The sequence below is a fragment of the Barbatula barbatula genome, assembly GCF_947034865.1.
Source record: "Barbatula barbatula genome assembly, chromosome: 19".
Taxonomy (NCBI): Eukaryota; Metazoa; Chordata; class Actinopteri; order Cypriniformes; family Nemacheilidae; genus Barbatula; species Barbatula barbatula.
The window spans coordinates 12,062,907-12,086,476 of record NC_136782.1 but is presented as its reverse complement, the minus strand read 5'-3'; the positions used below and the strand labels follow the sequence as shown (position 1 = coordinate 12,086,476).

The 23,570-nt window shown below is 38.1% G+C and overlaps 2 protein-coding genes across 5 annotated transcripts in view; one reads left to right on the top strand and one right to left on the bottom strand.

The window, feature by feature from the left end:
• tpst1 (tyrosylprotein sulfotransferase 1) overlaps positions 1-4,635 on the top strand; it is a 61,671-nt gene extending 57,036 nt beyond the window's left edge. The window contains exons 4-6 of one of the 2 annotated variants that reach the window (XM_079481908.1): positions 855-905; positions 2,142-2,209; positions 3,179-4,231. In XM_079481908.1, coding sequence (XP_079338034.1) covers positions 855-905; positions 2,142-2,177 — 87 coding nt within the window. In that variant the 3' untranslated portion in view covers positions 2,178-2,209; positions 3,179-4,231. Of the gene's footprint in view, positions 1-854; positions 906-2,141; positions 2,210-3,178 lie in introns of both variants that reach the window. The other variant, XM_079481909.1, reaches the window with a different exon arrangement.
• A 1,559-nt stretch (positions 4,636-6,194) lies between these two features.
• The window catches only part of sgsm2 (small G protein signaling modulator 2), a 48,297-nt gene continuing 30,921 nt past the window's right edge, over positions 6,195-23,570 (bottom strand). Inside the window, exons 4-25 of one of the 3 annotated variants that reach the window (XM_079481905.1) lie at positions 22,765-22,929; positions 22,599-22,666; positions 22,260-22,408; positions 22,021-22,155; positions 20,487-20,611; positions 19,834-19,901; positions 19,381-19,544; positions 18,521-18,653; positions 17,620-17,754; positions 14,161-14,320; positions 13,040-13,104; positions 12,783-12,928; positions 12,558-12,686; positions 12,151-12,333; positions 9,816-10,181; positions 9,441-9,565; positions 9,231-9,313; positions 8,898-9,007; positions 8,684-8,780; positions 6,987-7,154; positions 6,806-6,890; positions 6,195-6,729 (exon numbers count right to left, since the gene is read on the bottom strand). In XM_079481905.1, coding sequence (XP_079338031.1) covers positions 6,684-6,729; positions 6,806-6,890; positions 6,987-7,154; positions 8,684-8,780; positions 8,898-9,007; positions 9,231-9,313; positions 9,441-9,565; positions 9,816-10,181; positions 12,151-12,333; positions 12,558-12,686; positions 12,783-12,928; positions 13,040-13,104; positions 14,161-14,320; positions 17,620-17,754; positions 18,521-18,653; positions 19,381-19,544; positions 19,834-19,901; positions 20,487-20,611; positions 22,021-22,155; positions 22,260-22,408; positions 22,599-22,666; positions 22,765-22,929 — 2,905 coding nt within the window. In that variant the 3' untranslated portion in view covers positions 6,195-6,683. Of the gene's footprint in view, positions 6,891-6,986; positions 7,155-8,683; positions 8,781-8,897; positions 9,008-9,230; positions 9,314-9,440; positions 9,566-9,815; positions 10,182-12,150; positions 12,334-12,557; positions 12,687-12,782; positions 12,929-13,039; positions 13,105-14,160; positions 14,321-17,619; positions 17,758-18,520; positions 18,654-19,380; positions 19,545-19,833; positions 19,902-20,486; positions 20,612-22,020; positions 22,156-22,259; positions 22,409-22,598; positions 22,667-22,764; positions 22,930-23,570 lie in introns of all 3 variants that reach the window. The other 2 variants (XM_079481907.1, XM_079481906.1) reach the window with 2 other exon arrangements.

Genomic DNA, 23,570 nt, shown 5'->3' with positions numbered 1-23,570 from the left:
TCAAGCATGTTTACCCCAACACTTGTGCGCCTCTCAGCGAGTTCCTCATTACCTGTTTTGCAGGCCTAGAAAGCCAGGAAGTGAGATCAGCTGGATTCGTGTTAATATGAGATTGTAAGCCGTGTCTTCTCAGACCCTTTCGGTTGGGCTCAGATGCTCAGTAGAGCAGACACGCTGACTGCTTCTCACATCAACAGGGAACAACGTCTCTCTCTCTTTCATTCTCCCAAAATCTTTCAGTCTTTCTTTCATCCCCGGCTCTGATGCCTGGATAGGGCTTGCGAATTTTGTGAAGTAAAACACCCTGGGAATTGACACACAATATCCTCTCAGCAGCCGGAGAGAGTTTCACACAAGATTTCTTTTATCCGTACTGCGCGTCTTGTGAAGCCTCTGTAGCGCTTTTCATTTGGTCATCCCAGCCTTTGTATCGATGAAACTGATATCATTTAAAAAAGGAGAAACGGGTCTTCGTGGAAAAGCAATAGAGGTATAATAAATGGGCAATGTGCAGTTAAAAGGCATAGTTCACACAAAAATGAAAATATTATCATAATTTACGCTATATGATTTTCTTCTGCAGAACAAAAATGAAGATATTTAAAAAAGAAATTGGTAACCGAACAACGGTGGTGCCCATTCACTTCTATTGCATGGACACAAAACCAATGCCAGTCAATGGGTACCGCCGTGGCTCGGTTACCAACATTCTTCCAAATTTCTTCTTTTGTGCTTTTTTGGGGGTGGTAAACTATCCCTTTAATATGCCTGGACACTCTGTACTGAAGAAAAATAGCTTTGTGTTATAGTTCCTGTGTTGCACAGCTTCTAAAATAAGCTCTCTGTTTTTCCAGGTCTTTAAGGGTGAATTTCATCTCCCTGGTTTTCTTAAAGAGCAGACACAGGTATGATAGATATTCTGCCTGTCCTCAAAGCTCTCTTCAAAAATAGCTGCTGTTCTGTTTTTCTGTCTATTTGACTGCCCACCATCAGTAAATAAAGTGGTTGCTATGTGAGATGTTCTAATTCCATCTGCTTCCACTCACACTGATATTTAAATCTTTTTTTGTCATTATTCTGGTTCATTTGGTACTCTGCGATCTTCTCCAGCTTGTTGTCCTCTGATCTCCTTTTATTATTTTTTGGAATGTATCCAATCACATTGGCTGTTAGTTGTGTCTGTGGCCTCATTTCAAACGCACAACGCTTGCGCAGTTAGCCGCACGCTTTCACTGTTAGTAGGTTTACACTGCCCCCTCTTGTACCGATGCTTTTATATCAGATTTTCCATGTTTAGGATTTCATAATAGAATCCTTGAAGGTTTATTTTAGCAGGGTGAAATAAAAACAGATTTTGATTGGGGGAGGATCAGGTCGCAGCTGATATGGATTGGGTTTTTATCAGGGATGGAGGTTAATGCGGTTTAAAGTCCTTGGGACCATTTCTTACTGTACTGCTCGCATCCACTGTCTTATCACAACTGCAAGGAGTTTTTCACTAGATATTTTCTTTAAGATTTACATTTTACATGTAGTCATTTAGCAGACGCTTTTATCCAAATCGACTTACAAAGAGTTCAGGGAGCAATAAGTGATATGTCATACAAGAGCAATAATACAAAAGGTGCTAATACAAAGTTACTAGTTTCAACAAAAGCTAGACCACTACCTGTTGAGAGAAGAGAGGGTTAGTGTACTTTTTTCATTTGTCTGTCAAGTATTCACAGAAGAGAGGGGTTTTAAGTCGTTTTTTAAAGGTTGTGAGAGATGTGGTAGCGATTAAATGCCCTTATGAGAAGGATAAACAAGGTGCCACTCGTTTGCTGAACGCAGGGTTCTTTATGGTGTGTAGGAGGGTGTGAAAGTATGCCGGTGCAGATCCAGTGATAGTCCTGTAGGCAAGCATAATCTGATACAGGCTTCAAGATCTCTAAGATATGTTATTGAGATAACTGTATCTAAAATATATTATCTCAATGGGACTGAATTGTCAAGTCAACTAATATAAGTGAAAGAATCCCTAAAAATGAAAACTATTCATTTGTGCATTTCACTAAACTAAAATTGTTCAGTATTCTGTACACGCAGAGATGGGCTTCTTTCAAAGAGTTTGTTTAACACATTATCTCTCTTTTACACAGCTTCAGAAGTCTCCAGAAAAGCCAAACCCAAGTTAAGAGAAGAGAAGAGGAGAGATTCATCCATAGAAGTAAGTTACTATAATTTGTGGCGACAGACTTTGTTTCCTGAGAATGACCCATCACAAATGTCAAAACCAAAGTAATTTCCGCTAGAAAAAAACAGAACGATGTTATATATATATATTTTATTGTTAAATGTTAAAACTTTACTGTTAAAACATTATTTATTTTTCAACCTGAATTCGAACGTACTAGGGTCAGACATTCAGAGCTGAATGCTTCAATGAGATTGGATGCAAGAATGCAAAAGCCTCTTAGTGCCATCTGACAAATTAATTATTTCTATCAGGTTCCAGTGTTCAAATTAAAAGTTATTTCACTTCAAAGGCAAGGAGGATGTATTCATTGCGATTAAAGTAATATCACCGAACCTAAACATAGAAGCCTAATAAAAGAGCCCATTTTAGAAAAACATTAAAATTACCTAAAATTCACCTATAAAAACACCTAAAATTACATAAAAAATGAGGTTTTTGAATCTGAACTCTAATAAAAAATGAACCATATGACTTCAACTGTTAATGTATCATTAATAAAACACTTTTGTTTTATTTAGCTCAGTGGTAAGAGCATGGCACTAACAATAACAAGGTCATTGGTTTGATCCCAGGGATTGCACAGAATCAGAAACAAATGTATAGTATAATGCAATGCAAGTCGCTTCAGATAAAAGTGTTTGCCAAATGCATAAATGTAAACATTTTTATTACTGTAAATACTAGAATGTATGAATATTCACTATATTTAATCTTTATGATTTTAGGTTATAAACAGTAATTCACAAGTACGAAGTAAATTTCGTACGTCCTGTTTTAGCCATCGGGGTGTGAATACATCATACTACACCACACAGCCCTGTAATTCCAAACATTCTCCATTATCACTGATTCTCAACTCTGATAGCTGTAGCAGGCTCTGAACAAGCTTCAGTGCTCTTACAGCTGGACGCTCATTCAGCTGCCGTTACTGTGTTTCAGGGCTGAGTAGAAGCAGATGTTGTGGGACCATGATGGACCTACGTCACCCCCGCTATGCTGGGACCTCCATGCATGGAAACAATTACACACACAGGCGTTTGGCCCCAGACCACTCTTTGGAGGACAGTTTGGCCTTTGATGTTGTACTGTAACAATTGTGGCCTAAGAATGTCATTGCTTTTTATTCATTTTTGTGTTTCTTTTTTATTTTACACACTGTACGCTTTTTACTTCTTGTTCATTTTTCTGGCAACCTGTGATTCTGTTATAAGAAAATACAGTGGATTTATTTAGCTTAAGGATGTATTTATGGTGGAACGTTAGCTTTAGAAGACCCGATCTGTTTTAATGTTGGTTTTTATTTTCATGCCTTCGTAATGTGCAATTCCTTGGGTACTGAATGATTTGCAAGATTTGAATTCAGTAGAAATGCATTTTGTTTTCTTGCATTCACAATGGAGTGACCTTATGTACATTGGGAGCGATAATAAATAAGCTGTCAGTGTTAAATACAAGAGGCTCATTGATCTTTCTCCATTGACGAAGAAGCTTGCAGCAAGTGGCAGTTGTGTGTGGATTTCTTTTGTTTCAGCAAATGTTGTTTTTGTACTTCAGTATAAATCATAATTATGTATTCATTTCGTTACCTGAAATAAAACCCGTCAGTGCTGTTGGCAGCCAATGTGCTGACATAAACACATTCCTAATAGGACAATGGGACACCGTGGTCGTATTCTTGCCTTCAAATTAGCACCTGTGAAAGATCAAATGTTGATGACTAGATACGTTTATTACTTTCTTTATGGTGAAGTATCTGCTTAACTCTGACGCCCCCGTGTGGTTACTTTAATATACTGCGAACGTGTGGCGAAGGAACAGTTAAGTGATGTCTGCTGGTATTTTGGTACATCCTTTAACTGATTCGTTATTTGATAGGACTGACACTTTAAGATTATAAACACACTGTTGTTACCACTTAAACAAATGGTGATTCACAAAAAACTTTTCTATAATTTAAGTTTATTTTTTGTAATAAACCTACAGTAGATTTTCCTTTTCAGTATGGGCTAATTTGATAGATCAGGGGCACAGAAACTGTGGAGTCCTTGAACTGGCGAATTTTCTAGAGTCTGTGTGCTTTCTGAATATGAAAATGTTTTAATATTATTAAGGAACAACTTGTTTTCAGAATACATAAATACATATACATTCAAGGTAACTGATACATCCGTTACAATACATACTTCATCATTCTGATGTTGGCGTCCAAACGAAATGTACATATGAAGAGTTTGGTTCCAAAATGACATAGCTCCGTTTTTACATTTTTTCAAAAATCATGTTTTTTTATTGTGCATTCCAATTCATTTCAAGCAAACTGCAGTTGTTTTGTACTGATTTAAGACGACATAACCCCAAAATACAGCTAACTTACACAATAAAAACATGATTGGATGAACATGATCTTTATTTTTTTATTTATTTATTATTATTTTTTATTTTTTTTGTAAAGCGACTTTGAGTTCTTGAAAAGCGCTATATAAATTCAATTTATTATTATTATGATTTTTAAAAACAGAGTTATCTCATTTTGGAACCAAACTCTTCATATATATTATACAGTGCACAACGTTGATAAGGGACAGTCAACAAGTAACAAAGGTTTCCCACATTCAAATTGTACAGCTCTCCAGGTTAATATATATTTTTTTTAGAAGCACAGTTTCTAAAACTAAAGTAAAAAATAGCATCTAAAATACAGTTGACAGTTCTGTCCTCATAGAAATCCAGGGCTTTTCTCTTTATATTTACAGTGCAATAGTACACATGGAAAGGAGGTCAACAAATGACTTGTTTTTTTCCACAGAAATAAAAGAAATGATTTGTCTCGTACACCCAATCAACAGTCTTCGCATTATGGATTAAGATTGCACATTTGTATGATAAGGATGATATTTTAGAGGCTTTGGTACACAAGCTTGTGTCAGAAGTAAACCTTTCCGAGGATTAAAAGATCCCTCACACTCGCACATTAAACCTGAACCAAGGACAAAAGGAATTGTCAAGATTTGAGGCAGTGACCAGTTGTCACATGGTAAGACCACTTTTCCCATAATCTCTATCAGCTGTTATAAAAGTATATCTTTTTTTCTTTAGGGGGATTATTTAGGCTATGTTCAGAATATTTTACTACCATACTAGTCCCTTTCGGCAATACGTATACTGCGCAAATTATGCGAATTTATTCTTGGAATACTTGGATTTACAAATGTGCAGCAGGCAACAAAGCCCACTGTGCAAAACACTGCATCCCACAATGCAACATGCAAAACATTTTCCAGTGTTATAAGTAATATAAGCCACATTCTTACACAAAATGTTTTTTTTAAATCCGATATATAATAACTGCTACCAGCTTAATCGAGTTGAGTCAAATAAGTTAAATATAAAAAAGAACAAAAATCAATTTGACATGTGGCACAATTAACATCTGTTGCATGCATGTATACACTATACTGCATAGTAAGCCAGTATTCCATTCTGAACATAGACATCAAATACTCAAAGAATGGGAAGACAGTATATGGAAGTTAATTCCAAAGTTTTTCCAAATATATGCAACCAGTATGTGATCTGTTTTTAACAGATGTCACTGAAACACGCACGGTATGTTGCCTAAACATTCAGTGATGTCTTAAGATTAAATAAACACTTTTGCAGTAAGCATAACGGTTTTAGACATAGACACCAACCAGCATCCATGCTCCGTTGTCCTAGGAAAAACTGGTCTTGTGACATTGCACTCATCATGTGGAAGCAGCTTGCTGACCAATGGAAGAGTCTGGTAGCATCTTTTCAAAGAAGATCCAGACTTAAGAACATTAAGGGAGGTGGAGTGAATCCTGAGTCACACCTCAACCCCTTTCCGTCCTGTGTGAGGCTAAAGGAGCATCATGGGCGTCACAGAGCGACAGATTCAAAGTGCAAAAGTATGGACGCGTGTGAAACATATTATGAAGGCAACGGCAACTGTTTTTATTCCATGATCAGAAGAATGGGCGACTAGTCATAAAGGCAAAACGAACAAACAAAAACAATAAAACGAGCCATATAAATACTATAACAAGGTCATTGGCACAGTCCTTTTGGTCACACAATGTGTTAGCGACTTCTTCGTGTCTAAGTCATTATTTGAGGGCGCAGACTTTATTTTGAAGATTTGAGAGTATTTTTCATCCTAGATAACCGTATGACAACAGCACCAACCTTCAGTGATTTACCCCTAAGCGTTGAATACTTCCATTCGGGCCATTATGGAATGGAGAGGGCTGTCTAACTGGTTTTAATCAAACTAAAGGGACGTGATATGTGCGGCGTGTGCTGGAGGCCCGTATGGCAAAAAATGAAAAACCTCAGTCACAGTGTGCTTAAAACACCACGAGCATGCAGACAAAGTCAGAGTTTGACACAACAGCATTCTGTGGCAGGCAAACGATATTCAGAGTCAGAAGTCGAGGCCCACGTGACCGCTGGTGGTCCAAAGCCTTGTGCTGAGAGCGAGAAGAAGATTAGAAACGGCAAGGCAAGGCTTGGTGGGCGTTAGTCTTCCGTTCTCTCCATCCTCACTTGTTCTCGATGAGGGTCTGGACCTTGTGTACCAACTCCCGCGCTATTCGGAGGATGTGCTGCACGTCGTGGCGCTCGGCCATCTCTGTTATTAACACAAAGCAGTGATTCACAGGCCTGGCATTCTCACGCTGCACTTCCTAGTTAAATTAAAAAGAAATTTGATTGTTTGTTCACTAACCGTTGAAGAATTTGATGATGTCTGTGAAGTCCATGTTGTTGTCCAGGATGATGTCCCTGTACACCTCCACCAAGGCCAGTGCAATGAAGAGGACGAAGTGCTTGGAAGAGATGCGGGGGCACACCCAGATGACCTCCCATACTGCAAAAACATCCTCATAGAGAAGCTCTGACGGACACATAAAGAACGGCGAGGTAAGGGAACGATTTTGGATAAGAGCGTCTGCTAAATGACTAAATGTAAACAGTGCATTTAAAAATAAAAAATTCCATTAATTTACCTAAATTAAATTAGGATTTATTTTGAGAATGTAGACTACCAGTCCAAAGTTTTTGAACACTTCAAATGATTCTCATTATCTTAAAAAATCTTTAATTTAAAGGTGTATGCTCAAATGTATGAAATTGGATTCATAGACAAAAAATATATTTTGCAAACATACAGTAAATGTTTTTCCGTTAGAAAACGTACATTTTATTTAATGACAATAAATGACTCTGACTGAAGAAGTAAGCGATAATCCTCAGCTTGTTTAGCATTAAAAGGTTTAAATGCATGACTTGGATTATCCCGCTTACACAGAGTTCATTTGCCAAGTTAAAGCCTGCTCCTCCACTGCACTGCCAAGTTCGGCTCCAACCACATCCGCAAGTTCGCTGATGACACAACAGTGCTAGGTCTCTACAGCAACAACGATGAATCGCACTACAGAGAGGAAGCGGCACAGCTGGCCGAATGGTGTGACACTAACAACCTGTCCCTTAATGTGGAGAAGACAAAGGAGGTTGTGATGGACTTGGTAGAAACTCTATTGACCACCCCCCACTGACCATTGACAGTTCAACTATGAAGAGAGTCAGCAGCAGCAGATTCCTGGGGGTGAACATCACAGAGGATCTCACCTGGTCCACCAACACCATGTCACTCTCCAAGAAGGCACAACAGCGCACACACTTTCCTCACCACCTTCTACAGGGGAACCAATGAGAGCGTGCTGACCAGCTGCATCACTGTCTGGTATGGGAACTGTAGTGAAGCAGAATGCAAGACCCTACAGCGGACAGTGAACACAGCTGCAAGGATCATCGGTGCCCCTCTCCCCTCCATCCTGGACATTTTCCATGCACAATGCTCACCGACAGTCTCGTGAAGGATCCCACCCATCCCTCCCACAGTCTCTTCCAGCTCCTTCCACCAGGAAGACTTTAGGTTAGTTTGTGTATAGGTTATAGTGTTTTACTTCATTGTTGTATGTCTGTACTTATGTAGCACCGTGATCCTGTGATGCACAACATTTCGTTCCACTGTATGTACCCACATGTAGCAGAATGACAATAAAGTTCAACTTGAAACTTAAAGCTGCTATTGATGTTTACAGCGTACAAACATTGATCAAACTGACTGAAACTACCCGTGCATTAAACATCCAGCCAATCAGAATTGAGTATTCAAACAGACCATAGTATAATGAAGAAAGGACAGCCAATAAGAGCTCGGAATAGATGGAAACGCCTTTTATATTGTCTAAAAAAAAGCAACATTTCTGCAATTTCTGCGCAAAATGTTACCACACGAAAGAAGCTAAAAATGTAAAAAACATAATTCAGATATAGTTGCAACATACTTCCCTTGTTTTTATATCATAATTTAGAAATGTAATTCTGGAAAGTATGAAAAAGTTTTCATAGTCTTTTTACCTCTTTTGAAGTCTAAAAGGAACCAGCGATAACAGAAGTAGAAATGGGTGTAATCTCCATTCTGATGCATGAGCTCAAACAACTCCGAGTCCAGGATCTATAAAAACATTATGTTCAGATCAAAGTAATGTCACAGTGGCATCACAGGAACGGACGAATCGTGGCACTGACTGGACAATAGAGGATTAAGGAATCGGATCATGTGTCCTGTTACCTGTATCAGTGACCTCATGTTGGCGAAATGAGTGTCCATAGCTCCTCCGGTAGGGAAATTCTGACTCATTCTTTTCATGAGCTGAGTGAAACAGCTGTAGGCCAAGCACTCTTTGAAGTGGATAAAGAGAAGATCAAATATTAATGATGACAGTAAAGCTTTCAAATGCATTTACATTTATATCTTAGCTTCTAAGAACTGGAGAACTAAACCAATGGCAAGCACTTCGTATCTTCTTTTATGTCAAATGTTTCTACTGTTTACACTCATTGTTTTGTCAACATTTTTCTCCATCACAGTATTGTAGTTAATAATGATCTTCATGACTCTTACCATCATCCAGAATGACCATCAGAGGGGCTAGAAGGTCACACATGCCTTGCACATAACCAATCTCCAGATGTTCCCACACGTAACTGATTCATGAGACATGAGAGACAAGGACAGACTGTATTTATAATTCAATGACCCTGACCGAAAGATTTAATATTGAATGAGAATAAGAAACAAAGACAGAGTGAGATTCACTCATGCTCTGCCTACCTGCACATGATGTTGCGTAGTTTCTCCAGGTTGCTGGTTGTGAAGTAATAGTAGTTACGGTCACAGCGCTGGACGTCTTTATCAATTCTGTGCAGATTCAACGCCACCGTGTCCAACAATTCAATCTGTACACAGACGCAGGATTTGTTATCAGAAAAAACATAATATGGAGATAAAGACACGACATGCACAATGATTCTACTTCATACTGGGAAAACTTTCTAAAATGCTCTATGTCTGTACATATTTATTCAGAATGACATTCTGTTTAATGATGACATTCTCATTGTACCCGCAACAGTAATTTATTCAATGTAAAAGTATATAACATCATATTTCACCATACCCCGACAGCTCAAGTGTGCATCAATATACCGTATAAGAGGAAAAGGAAGGTGCAGCGCCCTCATTGGTGGTTGTGAGACTTTCCAGCTGACTGCAGAGTTTGTCTTCACTCAAAGACTCCCGTCCGGCCTGCTCCTCTATCGTCCCGGTGGGCGTGGTGTCCTCCTCCATGCTCTGTCCGTCATCGATGCTAGACATGATTTGGGAATGTCCAGATGTCACAGAGTAGTGTCTGGAGGAGGGCAGACCTGAATCTGGGGAGTCAAACTCCACCAGAGGTCTCTCATCTGGGGCTAACATAGCCGGGGTCACCACAGTGGTTAAGGTGGTTGTACTTTCTCCCTCGCATGATGGGTCATGACCACCGGCATCAGGTTCATCCACTGACATGAATACCTGAGGAGAGAAGACATGGGGATGTTACGGTCATATACTTGTACTGTACACTATCATCTCACTTCTGTCAACAAACAAGTGCATTTTTTGACCAAAAAACAAATTTTTACCAAAGACCAAATTTTTACCAGATAAAAATGTATTAACGAACAGAATATGTGATGGATTCATTTATTGATTGCAAAAACAAGTTCAGAAAATAAATGTTCAGTATTTTAGCTTTCAAATGATGCATAGTTTGTGATATTTGATTGAATAATAATGTAAAACAAAGGTTATAAAAATGCAGACAGAATAAAAACTCCTTTCTGTGGCTCATGGGCCCTGTCCATGTTTAACTTGGATCAGTGGAAATATCCATCACTACAAAAATTATAATTTTTAATCCGTATGTTTCCCTTATTTTAAAGACAGTTAACAAAGACAGTTGACAAAATTGTGTAAGACTTTAATTAGATTTATTTTTCTTACACCACTTTATTAATACTTTATCCTTTGTTTTTTGTTAATCAGCTAAAAAAATATGTAAAACAAAGCAATAAAAGATTAAATTATTTATCTGAAAACTTATTTACTTAAAACATTTAATATTACAAATTTGACATCTCAAATAAACCTATATTATTATAAATATGTGTATATTTAATGAGGGGGTGAATCAAAAGTACTGGTTATCTATGTTTGTCGACCTATGACGTACAGCAGAGGTTCTCAATCTTTTTGACTCCATAGCCCCAAAAACTCAAAATTTCCACACAATGAAATATTTCAGAGCTTGATATTAACTGGAAAAGTCTTAATTCAATATAAAAATGGACAAATAATAAGAAATTTTATTTTAGTTGTTTTAAAATGTATTTCAAGGGTCTTTTTCTTTCATTTTCAGTTATTATTCATCCTGAGGTACCATTGGACGTCAGTGGTTCTCAAAAGGGGGACCCAAGCTGACTTCCAATGGTAATAACCCCAAACATAAGGAATCAGAAACTAGGATTACTTATACTTGAAAAGAGCACCCAGGCTCAGTTTTCCAGTATCTTTATTTTGTTAAAGGGAACCCGGTGTATAGAGAGATGTATGGCTTAATGCGTTGTAATAGCGCTACTAGCATTTGTCATTAGAAACACATCCTATTTATATATACACACACATTTTAATTCTGTTTGTCAGAAACAATACAAACATCATATTAATAACCAAAATCATGTCGGATGTATTTTGTACATTATGTTTTAGCCATTATACAATGTTTTTTATCCAGATTTTGACTTTTTGATGTTGATTATTCAACATCAGTAGCCTAACATTAATGTCTTCTCTCCCTCGCAAGCATCTTATTATTGAGTTTATCTGTATATTCTCATAATGTATATGATTATGGTGGATGCTGATGTCTTAAAGGCGGCAGTTTAAAGCTATGATTTAATTCACACTCACCTTGAACAGACACTTACTGATACTGAACACGTTCTTCTTTTATGGCAGAACGGCTGGCTTGTGTCAAGAGGACATACCGCCACCTACTGCCCCTGTGTGTTTATACACCTGATCTAATGGTTTACGTGTCATATTTTACTGTTATATATGGAAAACGTGTGTGCTTCACTGTTGCAAAAGAGAACAGGTTTAGGTTGCAACCATTTGACATCACAGGTTTGGACGCAAAAACAATGGTGGCCTCCAAGAAACAATATTTATGAATGCTAAATTCTGTTTTTTTATTTCACAATCATGAAGTCAATGTCATTGTTCATATATTTAGCCATTCATTGCTCTATACCCAAGGAATCTTTTAACTTTTCGAATTTGGGCTCCTCCTGTGATCTACTTATCATACTAATACTGAACATACAAATTTTTGTCTACAATAAAGTGAGGAAGTCGATGATTTCTGACGATGTGCTGGTAAAGACACCAGTATAGCACCACCAAAACTATCAGCAATGCAGAGCTGTCCTCTGTGACTGACCTCATTACTGATAGTAGAGTCTCTATGGATGAGTCTGAGGACGTGACTGTCTATACTGCTGCCTGACGACAGCTTGGCAAAGATGGCTGACTGCATCTCCTTCTCCCGCTGTTTCACAATGACCTCACACGCCTTCCACTCGCGCATCACCTGCTGATACCTCGCTGTGATCTTCTCATCAATCTACCGAAGCACGTTGGAGAGACAGAAACTGCAATGTTTTTGCACAACACATTTTATACAAGACAAAATAAATGATGAGCTAGATTAACAGATTTGTTCAAAGTCTTTATTAAAATCACTGGATTACACAAAAGAAAGACTTTTGAAAAGACTTTGCTTAAATTTTTTTTAAATTGTGGTTAGTCTATAAATAGTTGTATAATATTAGGGTGAGGTATCTTTACCTGTGCCATGTTTTTCTTGTCCATTCCAAATTTATAGTGACCTAACAAAAATGGCCACACCTCCTTTCTGATCTCATGCTCCACCCCGCCGTAATAAACCAATCGCAGCAGCTCCAGCTCTTTATAATTCTGCCAAAGAAATTTAGGATTAAGCTACGAAAATCTTGCACCCTACAAAACCCCAGTGCCCTCTAGTGGCCAAGATGAAGAGTGCTTGGTGCTAACCTTGCAGTCCTTCTGATATTTACTCCACACGTCTTTACTAAGACCTCCGGAAGCTTCACTCTGTTTGTCCGGAGGGACGATATTATGGTTGACCAGCTCTGAGAGGTGAGTCCTCACGGTTGACAGATGTCGACAGTACGCCAGCCCTACAACGGGTTGCAAAAACTAGGTAGTGTGCACAGCTAAGGGTTTATTTATGCATACTATAACCAATTCATATGAATGTATTAATGAGCAAAGAGATTTTTTCGACTTACAGCCATAAAACGCTCGAGACACAATCTGTCTCTTCATATTTTGGCACAGCATCTTCAGAGGAATACTGCGTACAGAAGGGAAACATCCGTTACATGGAGACTGGTCAGATGCTTTAGTGAAAATCTATAGAAACTACAACCACAATAATGCACTTATTAACAACTAAGGGGGATTTCAGTGAAGTACAGGCACATCGACATACATTAGGTGGACAGATATTTCTTTGCATATTAGGCCTTTTTCACACATCCAGGTTATTCACTTCCTCGTCATTCAATGCAGGGTAATCGATGTTCCTGTTACAGCAGTATTCAAGTCTTAACAAGAGTGTCTGGATTTAATATCTTTGTATAAATAATGTAAACGTTCTTAATAACTTATTACCGCCTGTTTAAAGTTAAGATCTTCATTCTAAAACCCTGCAGCTAAGGGGGGGCTCTAGTAGGCCTACTGCTGTTTATGGCACAGCAACCTGTCCGCAGGTACTTGCTGATTTTGACTAATGAACTGCATATAGAAATCCAGTGATGATGTTCTCGGTCTCGTTTTATTCTTTATGTCTGTCTGGTGTGGTCGTGCATTATATCGATTAAAATTAACTAACGTTACAGTATAGGCAGCACGTTGTGCTGGAAAAACATCACCCAATCCCTCCCGTCACAATTTCTGTTTCAGAAAATTACAAAAAGCATCTTCTGTCTGGTGTGTAAACTCGAAACACTCCAATTAAAATTAGCCGTCTGAGTGCACAACACAGATAAATGCACAGATATTAATTTTCATGATTAATATATTTCAGTAGCCAAAAAGACAGTTCAGATAAATGAAGCTTTAAATGACACAAGCGCATTCTATTACAGTGGGATTTAATCTAGGGGAAGTTGCTTTACCCTGCTGTGACGTAGTTTCCGACTCTTGTGAAAGAGGCCCATTTATTTGCATACGTTGCTTTTCACACCGATGTTTTGTCGCTTTGGATAAAAGCTTCTGCTAAGTGACTTAAGGTAAAAATGTAAATGTTTTACCATTTTGTCAGCATGTACATTTTTGTTTTAATGTTTATTTTTACCAACAGTTACAGACACACCCATATTCTATATTATTTACGGTCATCTCTCACCGGTCGTGCATGCACGTGCAGCTTGCGGGAAGCTCGACGGAAGCGTTGCTGCCTCCGGTGGAGCAGGACAAACACGATGACATATGACTGGTGCACTCGCCCTGCTGCCATGACAACGGACTGCCGCCAAAGCCCTGCATCTCCACCATATCCCCGTGGTCTGTCAGGGTGTCGGAAAGATAAAGCAACAGGCGTGAATAAGCAAATATGAAACCTGCTCTAGTAACCTGCATTTGAAGAAAAGACATTGCCCTGAATGTATTAGAATTCATAGTTTTTTTTTTACTTTTCTTCGTGATACGAACGCTACAGGCCTCAGCTCAACCGTGACATAGTTAAGGTACAGATACATCAATTCATCTTACCTCTATTATATATGGTTTTGCTCATTTTTCTGTGGTCCAAACGTCTAAGACCAGTAATAAAAATGCATCAGAATGGACTTATCATGTGTGCACAACCTGATGATTATTTAGGATCATCATTCCAAGGTCTAACTTTTGTTAAAGTACATATAATTTTTTTTGCAAGCTTACATAACGTTTTTTCCACATACTTCAAAATGTGAAAACCTAATACATAATAAAAGCATAGCCATTATTCTCATATATTTTACAACGTTACAATTTGTTCTTAGACTTCTGGATCGCACTGTATTTTGGACACATTATATACAGCCTGTTTTCTTCTCTTCAAATGTCTTTTAAATCTTGTTAAACTTGGTGAAATCAATGCAAACCTGAGGTTAGGATATCAAAAACATGCATCTATGAATAAACAGAAGGAAAAGGTGTAAAAACGATGCGGGGGGATGCCATGCCAGGAGGCCTGCCAGTCAATCCATCAATCACAGTCACAAATCAAGCCAGTCACTGGTAGATCTTGAAGAGGAATATGGAAGGACAAACAGGAACCATTCCTACCATGCTGGATGCATCAGATTTAACCATGACATAAATAAAAGTCAAAGAAGAAAAATGTATAATGTGTATAGTTTATAAAACATGAAGACCCAATTGAACCAAAAGACTCGATAAGTAAACTGATAAATGCTCTTCACCTTAATTCTTCAGGTTGGAGCTGGTGACCTGCTATACACCATCATTTCCCGTGTAACCAAAATAACAAAATGAATGGAGAGCGTGTACTGAAAAATCTGGTGTATGGTACTTTGGTAAGTCTATGATCGAATGGGCGACGCATTCGCGGAACAATTCACATGTCTACTACACCAGAACCCCACAGGACCTAACTGGTATAATGAAAGGTGACTGCAGTTTGTGAAGAATTACAGTGAACAGCATTGCGGAAAAACCTCTCAACACGGGAAGATTAGAAACAAATCGAACCAAAGAGAAAAAGAAAGTATTCATAAAAGGACGGGAGACACAGTTCTGACAAGTAGGCAGTGGAGCGCATTCACCACAAAAAAAAAAATGAAAACACAACCTGTGCAAATTTGACATGCAAAGCCCACCAGCATTTCTCAGTGAGACCAAACAAAGAGTAAAAAATAACAAAGACCTCTATAGGACCTATTCATGTCAACTAAGGAGTGCAAAGGTAAGACAGAGCAAATAATTGAAAGCATTGCTGCCTGGCCACCACAGTCTGGCCCAACAGTGCAGAGAGGAGGAGGGAGCTGTAGGGGTAGGAGTCTGTACTCCGCCATGACATCATCATTCAATCCCATAATCCTAAAACATTCTCAGGGAGTGTGTGAATGTGCGAGAGGGATAAAGGCAGTGTAGTAGTGTGATAAAGGGGGCAGTATAGTGCAAGATCTACAGACTGTGAGAAAGGTTAGTACAGTTACCCCCGGCAACGGAGGCGAGGCGGGAGCAGTGATGAAAGGGAAAATGAGTGAAATCTGGAGAGAAATGTGCACTGTGCTGACCACACACATAGGCACACATGACCTTCAGTTGTAAATCAGAATATAAACTTAGAATTTAAGATCGGTGTGTGTACACTGTATATTTGAAGAGTGACTCTTAAATCATATTTATTTTATTGTGCATTCCAATTAATATGAATCAAACTGCAGTTTGTTTGTTTTGATTTAAGCCATGTAACTCAAAACATACAGCTAACTAACACAATAAAAACACAATAATATAATAGAAAACATGATTTTTGAAAATAAATTTAAACTGAGTTCTCATTTTGGAAACAAACTCTTCATTTATAACCATGATTTAACATAGTTTTTTGGTTTTGATCGAAATTGATATCAGCAGATATTAACCATGGTATTGCTATGGTAACAATGATTTGACCATGATATTTGTTAAACAAACGGTGAAAACAAAAAGTAGTATCCACCCAAACTCATGGTAACTACACTCTCCCTATAATGAGACCATGGTTCTTTTTTCTAAGAATTATTTACTTTACTTAAAAGTATATATTTTTACATTTTCTGAAAAGAAGACCAATGCAAAACACAGTACTAACTGGAAACAAAAAACTTGCATGTTTTATATGGTTGCCAGGATGTTGCTATGTGCTTTTTAATGTTTCTAAGGTGTTCGGAGTGTTATGGAGCCAGTGCGTTGTTAAGATCTTCTGGCTGGCTTAAGTAAAGGCCATAAACCCCGCCCTCTCCATGTGCAAAAAAGTACAAAAAAGTTAGCCAAATAAGGTTTCTGTCATTTCACTTATGTATGTTCAAATGTTTGTTTTCAGTTATAAAGGGGATGAGGAGACTTGAGAGTCTGCGAATTAGTCTGTCTGGAATATGGGCGGGACCTTGATAGCACCACTTCACCTTTCGATCATCACTGTAAAAAATGCAGCTTAAAAGCTTTAGTTCAAAAGCTGTTATGTTTTTTAAGTTGAGTCAAGCTGACTTTGTAAGTCATTTGAATTCAAAATTTTAATAAACTTATCAAATGAATATACAAAATACTACATTCTGCAAGCTATTCTTATTACAACTAGATTTTTTAGCTAGTTTAATATAATTCATATGACATGAAAAGGTAGAAGATGTCAGTAGCCATTTCCGGGACATTTTGGCTTAAATTTTCTATTGTGGAAGGATATGGAGACATCATTTATCTTTTTTACAGTCTTTGACTGCTACAGTCTGTGATTCCTAAGCAAAAAGTTCCTCCCTTGTTCTTTTTTTTCATCCGTCAAGTAAAAATCACTTTTTTTTATGATGTATGAGTCTTCACTTTTAGTAAGTGTTTGCCTAATAAGCTAACATAGGTTTCCTATAGCACACATACAACACACACGTGGGGTCCTCTCACTAGCTATCTCTTGTTCCAACATCACCAACATGTGCACACGTCAGGCCACAAGCAGTCCCTACTTCATGAGTGACGCAGGCATCAACCTGCCCTCACTGACCACCCGTCAGCCGCACTGCTGGGTCACTGCTGTGGGGACCAGGTAAAAGTCGGGTGCCAAGTAAGAGGGTTAATGAAGTGGGCCACTGGTGATAAAAACCTTTCATGACATTAGGGTCTGTGAGGTTCCGTGAGCAGATCATTGAGATCATTGCGTGAAGTCTATCTTCCTCCTCCTCGTCGTCGTCCAGAGAGGGCGCACGGCTGCCTGTGGTGTGGTGGTAGTTTATAGTGACTGCTTGGGCAATAAAAAAAACAGTTTAGCACCCGCCTACCAGGCAAAGTCACACTCCACACGCATACACACAAACACAGAGATATAAAAAGATGCAGTCAGAACAAAATGCTGCATCTTCAGAACAGAATGCTCACGTCCTTCCCGCATCCTCCACAACGGCTGTTATGTTCCACAAAAATGTGAGAACCAAACACAATGACAACAATGATGTGCAGAGGCTGTGTGTGATGCCGCCTTGTTTGGCATTCAACGAATCAGAAAGTGATGGATACATGAGCACTTAAAAGGATAAAATATATATATTTTTTCTACATTTCTTACAAACACAAGTCCTTTGTTTGATTTAGACACTGATACTGAATATTATTTGATAATCTCTGCAGATCATTTATTTTTTTCAGTAGGAAAATCTGAAGTAATAAGATTTATTCATCTCATTTGTGATTAAATGATCAAAGACGACGCTTTAAAGGTGTAGATGAAATGTATGGAGGGATGGACATCCGAAGGTGTAATGCTGGGTCACACCAAATGCGAACAATCGCATTCCACGCTCTTTATTACTCGCGTGAAAAGTTCGTCATTTTCACGTTAGAAGACTAATATTTTCGCCTTCCCTGAAGACAATATTCTTTCTCCAGTTCTCTCTACATGTCTTTGCATTGTCTTTTGTATCTAATTTACTTGCGCAAAACGTTTAATTTGCGTTTGGTGTGAACCCAGTGTAAGTGAAAATTACACACGCGTATCTGACGAAACTCACTTGAGTCGTGACGGTATCCCGGATAAACGATACGAAACACATAGTCTGCAGCAACCTGTTCCTCTCCATCTCCATCTTGATCCACCAAACGGGCCGTGCTGTTCCTTTTACGAAGCTTAGGGAAGACTTTGCCCTGTTAGTTAAACATGCACCCACACACATTCAAACAGAAGATAAATCAATTTCCCAAATTGAGAATATTTTGCGATTGTTTGAAATACTGAAATGAACATGACTATGTGTCAACACGCAGTAGCTACAATGAGAATGTGAAGGAAAGAATTAATGACTGCTATGATTTCTGAGTATATGCAATCCCTGGGCTTGAACCCATGACCATGGCGATTCTAGCGCCTGCTCTAACCACTGAGCTACATGAAAGCCACTTTTACTCACTCAAGTTGTTCCAAACCTGTATAAATGTATGAGATTCAAGGATATTTGGAAGAATGCTATCAGTTTTCAGTTCTGGGAGATAACTGATGAAATATTCTGTTGAACAAAAATCTTAAATTTAGCCAAGCAAACAGTTCTGGGGCACCTTTGACTACCATTGACATTTTCCAACTATGGTATTCACTGATGTCCCAGAAATGTGAGCTGCTAACATTTCCAAATATCTTTCTTTCTGTTCAACAGAACAGGGACATTTAGACAGGTTTGGAACAGCTTGGGGCAGGAGTAGTTCATGACATCATTTTCATTTATGGGTGGAGTATCCCTTTAAATAATGATTGGGAGAAATACAGGCAGGTCATAATACAAATGCTGCTCTGCTATATATCGTATTATATTCTAAAAGCTTCAAGATTCTGTTCAATGTTTGTAATGAAGCTGGTCAAAGCTAGAAAACCCCTCACCTTACCCCTCTGTGACCAGAGAGGGGGCTCCAGCTGACCCCGGGGCAACAGACCTGTCTCCAAGCAGGACAGAAAAGCTAGCAGGTGACCCCCAGGAGGGAAGTGCAGAGGAGGCCGCTGGATCCCATCCTGACTTACTAACACCAGAGTACCACCACAGTCTGCTACAAAAACGACAAAAGTAAAAAGTAAAGTTAAATAAAATAAAAATGTGATAAAAATTTGCAATGAAGTTGTTGGACCTATTTAAAGCTGCAATCGTTTTAGAGTAAAACAAAAGGTATTGAGCAAACATTTTTAAGTTTAGTTTTTGAGGTAAGTTTTGATTACAACACATGAAAATGTATATAAAGTAACCTGCAATTTAATGTTTCAAACTGGGATAAAGAGAAAAAGTTACAGATTGCAATTGCAGTTAAGCCTGTCAGAAGTTCATGTAGAGAAGAGACTCACGGCGCTGGTGACAATGAATGCAGACGATCTGTTTTAAAGGCACAGTCAACGCGTAATCCCAATAAATACTAGAGAGGTTAGAGAGAACGAAGACAAGAGAGAGAAAAATATTAATTTAGTAATAGTATTTTTTTGACAAATCTTACAGAACAGCGATTACTATTACTGTGACTGTCAACATATCAAAATCCATTACTTTCGCCGTGGAAAAAACGTAAGAGATAAAATAGAGACTATTGAATAAAATAAAATTAAATATAATTTTTCCTAAATACAAATGTTACTGTTGTATTGCTAAGAAGTGAATATGAACATGTTTTCTTTGCAGTATTTGGGTTCTGAAAAATATAGAGAAATATTGTTATTAGTATAAAATTTTACCTAAATACATACCTATAAAAATAGTACTTTGTATCTTAATTTTTTCCAGAGCTGTATATTATAAGACACTGACAACATGCTTATGTTGTTACAATCCATCTTCTGTAAATGTAATTGCTTTGTCCTCTTACTTCAATCAAGTCAATTGGTGTGGATCAAGTACAGTTATGACAAAAGTTTAAATGATGTCATCTCAAAAGACCATGGCACTCCAACCTTTTCCGGAACATCCCATTTTTCCTGAATTTACCCTTTGAATGTATATATTCTACCTCTTCTCCAGGTCGCAGTCTCCCAGAGTGCCGTTGATCAGCTGATTGGGGGTCCACTTCAGCGTGAGGGTCTCGGCCGCCTGATGAAGGGACAGGTAGCCACGCAGGACCTCCATATCCTTCTTCTGCGAACAACAATCACAATTGTCACAAGGGCTTCCTTCATTCCTACCATAATAACTCAATGGTATAATCACCAGCCATTCTTGTACACTTGCTCAAACTCGGTTATAAGCATTTCTCAATACGTCAGCACAACATCAGTGTAGATGAACTGAACTGTTTTGATTTAAAATGCATTCAGTTACCACATTCATCTGTCAAAATCGTGAATTCTTTTGTCACACTTATAAGAAGTAAAAAATGAGAAGAGCAATGTAAGATTATAGAATAAGCCAACAGAGTGACATAAATAAAAAGTCTCTTACGATTTACCAGGACCACGATAGCAGCGATATGCATCATGTTTCACAAGGAAATCCAATTAGACCTCAATCACTGTGATGCTATTGGCAAGGGTCATTTACACCATTGATTTCAACAAATCCTTGCCATGCGCAGCACTCCCTGTGCAGTTACATCAGTCACTGTTGCAAATCTTACAGACATGCAAACGCACCATCCCTGACTCATAGCTGATGAGAAATCTGATGTGCTGTAATGGCTAATCCAGTCTGCCTTTTCCAGTTCAAAAGAGTGGCCAATTGTCAGGAAGTCCATATGGGCATCAGTGATCTGGTTTATACACCAGGGAGCTGGAAATGTCAGGGGCTATTTGAACAAAAGAGTGAGACTCAGCCAGCTGAGAGCTCACTGATGGAGAGGACAAAAATGTGGAGAACGATGGCTACTAGGGTAGAAGAATTTTGACTAGAGAACAACAATTTTCTCTACATATGCTCATGTTAACCGGCGCAGAAAGGAACCTGGGTGTTGAACCAATGCGACACAAATATAGCAGATACTGTATAAAGCAAAGTGGAAAGGGAATGAAAGCATTCCTTGTTTTGTAATATTTTATAAATTCAGTCTAGGCTGAAGAGAAGTGTGGTATAATTTAGCATATTCCTCATCTAATAAAATAAAATGTATATTAAAAAGAGTGTTGATTGAGATTCAGATATTTTGAGAATTATTGTTATATATCATTTATAATACTATTATATAATACTTCAAGTAAACATTTACAAATTAAAGAGCAGACAATCTAGCATACCTGCCTCATTATTAATAGGTGCATGGGATGACGGCAATTTTTTACAATTATTTACATCAACAACATCGTGAAATAATTTTTATGCTAAGAAACATATTTCCCCTTATAAAAAGTACACCTAAAAACCACCTTTATAAAATATGTAGCTCTGACACGGACTCACTTTCATTAACAATAAGCATCTGAGTTCCCAGATGTGAAGCCTGTATTGACTACATGAAATCCATCGTTCTTAAATCAATCAACTCCGTTATTGCCATCAACAGAATTATTTCACGCAAATGTATATGTGCATGTGAAAGCCTTAGCATGTCATACCGGTTGAACGAGTACATTGTTCTTTCCGTACAGCAAGTGAACACGTGAATTTTGATGGAGGGATTCGACATACTCTCTCGCCGAGGCCGCAAATTTATCCTCAGACATGCTGCCACTGGACTGCCGCTTCCGGATCTGAAAAAAAGAGCATGAAATATTTGTTTAATATACACTTATTACATTTATTTATACTACGACAAAAATATTACACAAACATTCTAACTGCATGATGTTCTCACCCCGAGGGCAGGCCTGCGACCTGGCAAGACCTCTTGTCCTCTGTGGGCCCCGTGGATGCGGTGTCTTTGCACAAGCTCATTTGCTGAAGGGTCCGTCCAGAAATGATCTGACGTCTTGAGTTTGGTGTACTCCAGTGCACAGGGACCCACTGCCAATGACGAAATATCGATTTCACACAAAATGAATGCTTTGAATATATTTATAGAGTGCGAAAAAGGAGCTTAAAGTGAAATATAATACAATAACGCAGTGCTAATGTTTTGTGAGTATCTCAATCTTCAGTGACCTATAAATCTCTACAGCTACAATATTAAAAGGGAAGCATCACACAGACTTACCCAGAAGTGCAGCCAGTATGGGACCAAACACCGTATCATGAATGAGAGCCTCCTTTTCATAATACTTACTACAGAGACACGCAGACAACAACCACATACAATGACATCCCAAACAATCAGCACAATTTATTTCTAGCAACAAAGGCAGTGCAGATAATAATAATACCTTGCATTATCCACAATATACTGCACAATTTTGTCCAGAACTTTCTCAAAGAGCGCTGTGCGGACCCATATGTGTTTGATGGCCTGGGCAGAGAGAGGCTGAGGAGCCCGGCCTGCAGAGGAACCCTGTCTCCTGAGAGGCTCCTGCCCTGTGCTCTGGGTTCTCCTGAGAGACAAGACCAAGAACAAACGCGTTCAACCAACTAACACAAAACACTAAAAGTGATGTTTTACACTAGAACACTGTGTGGGCTGACACAAACAAACGTGTGAAATACGTGACCCTGTTTGTGAAATCCAGGCTGATCGAATAAAGGAGCATCAAAGTTGTCATAGCCATAAACATATCAAACATAGGTAATGTGTGTATATTGTAAAGATTATATTATACAATTTATACAAGATACATTTTTTGTTTTCCTAGCATGTTTAATTATTTTGCACAAAATAATAGTGAAAGTTGGCTTTCTAAACATTGATTTCAATAGATGAAATGGATTTATTCAGTCAATAATAAAGACATCAAGGTTATATTTCTACAGAATACTTACATTATGTATATTTTACAGTACGCAGAAACTTCAATACAATTTAGTTTAAAAACTGTAAAAAACTAAGTAAAAAATACATAAAACCACCCTACACTGTAAAAAAACATAAAACTGATTTTTTTATGTAGAAAACCCCAAAGCACTTTACATATTTCTCACTATCTGTAAAAAGTTTAAGAAAAATAAATTACTTTAAAGGATATGTAAACAAAATGACACTGAAAAAAGTCTGCTGGATTAACTTGAACAAATGATG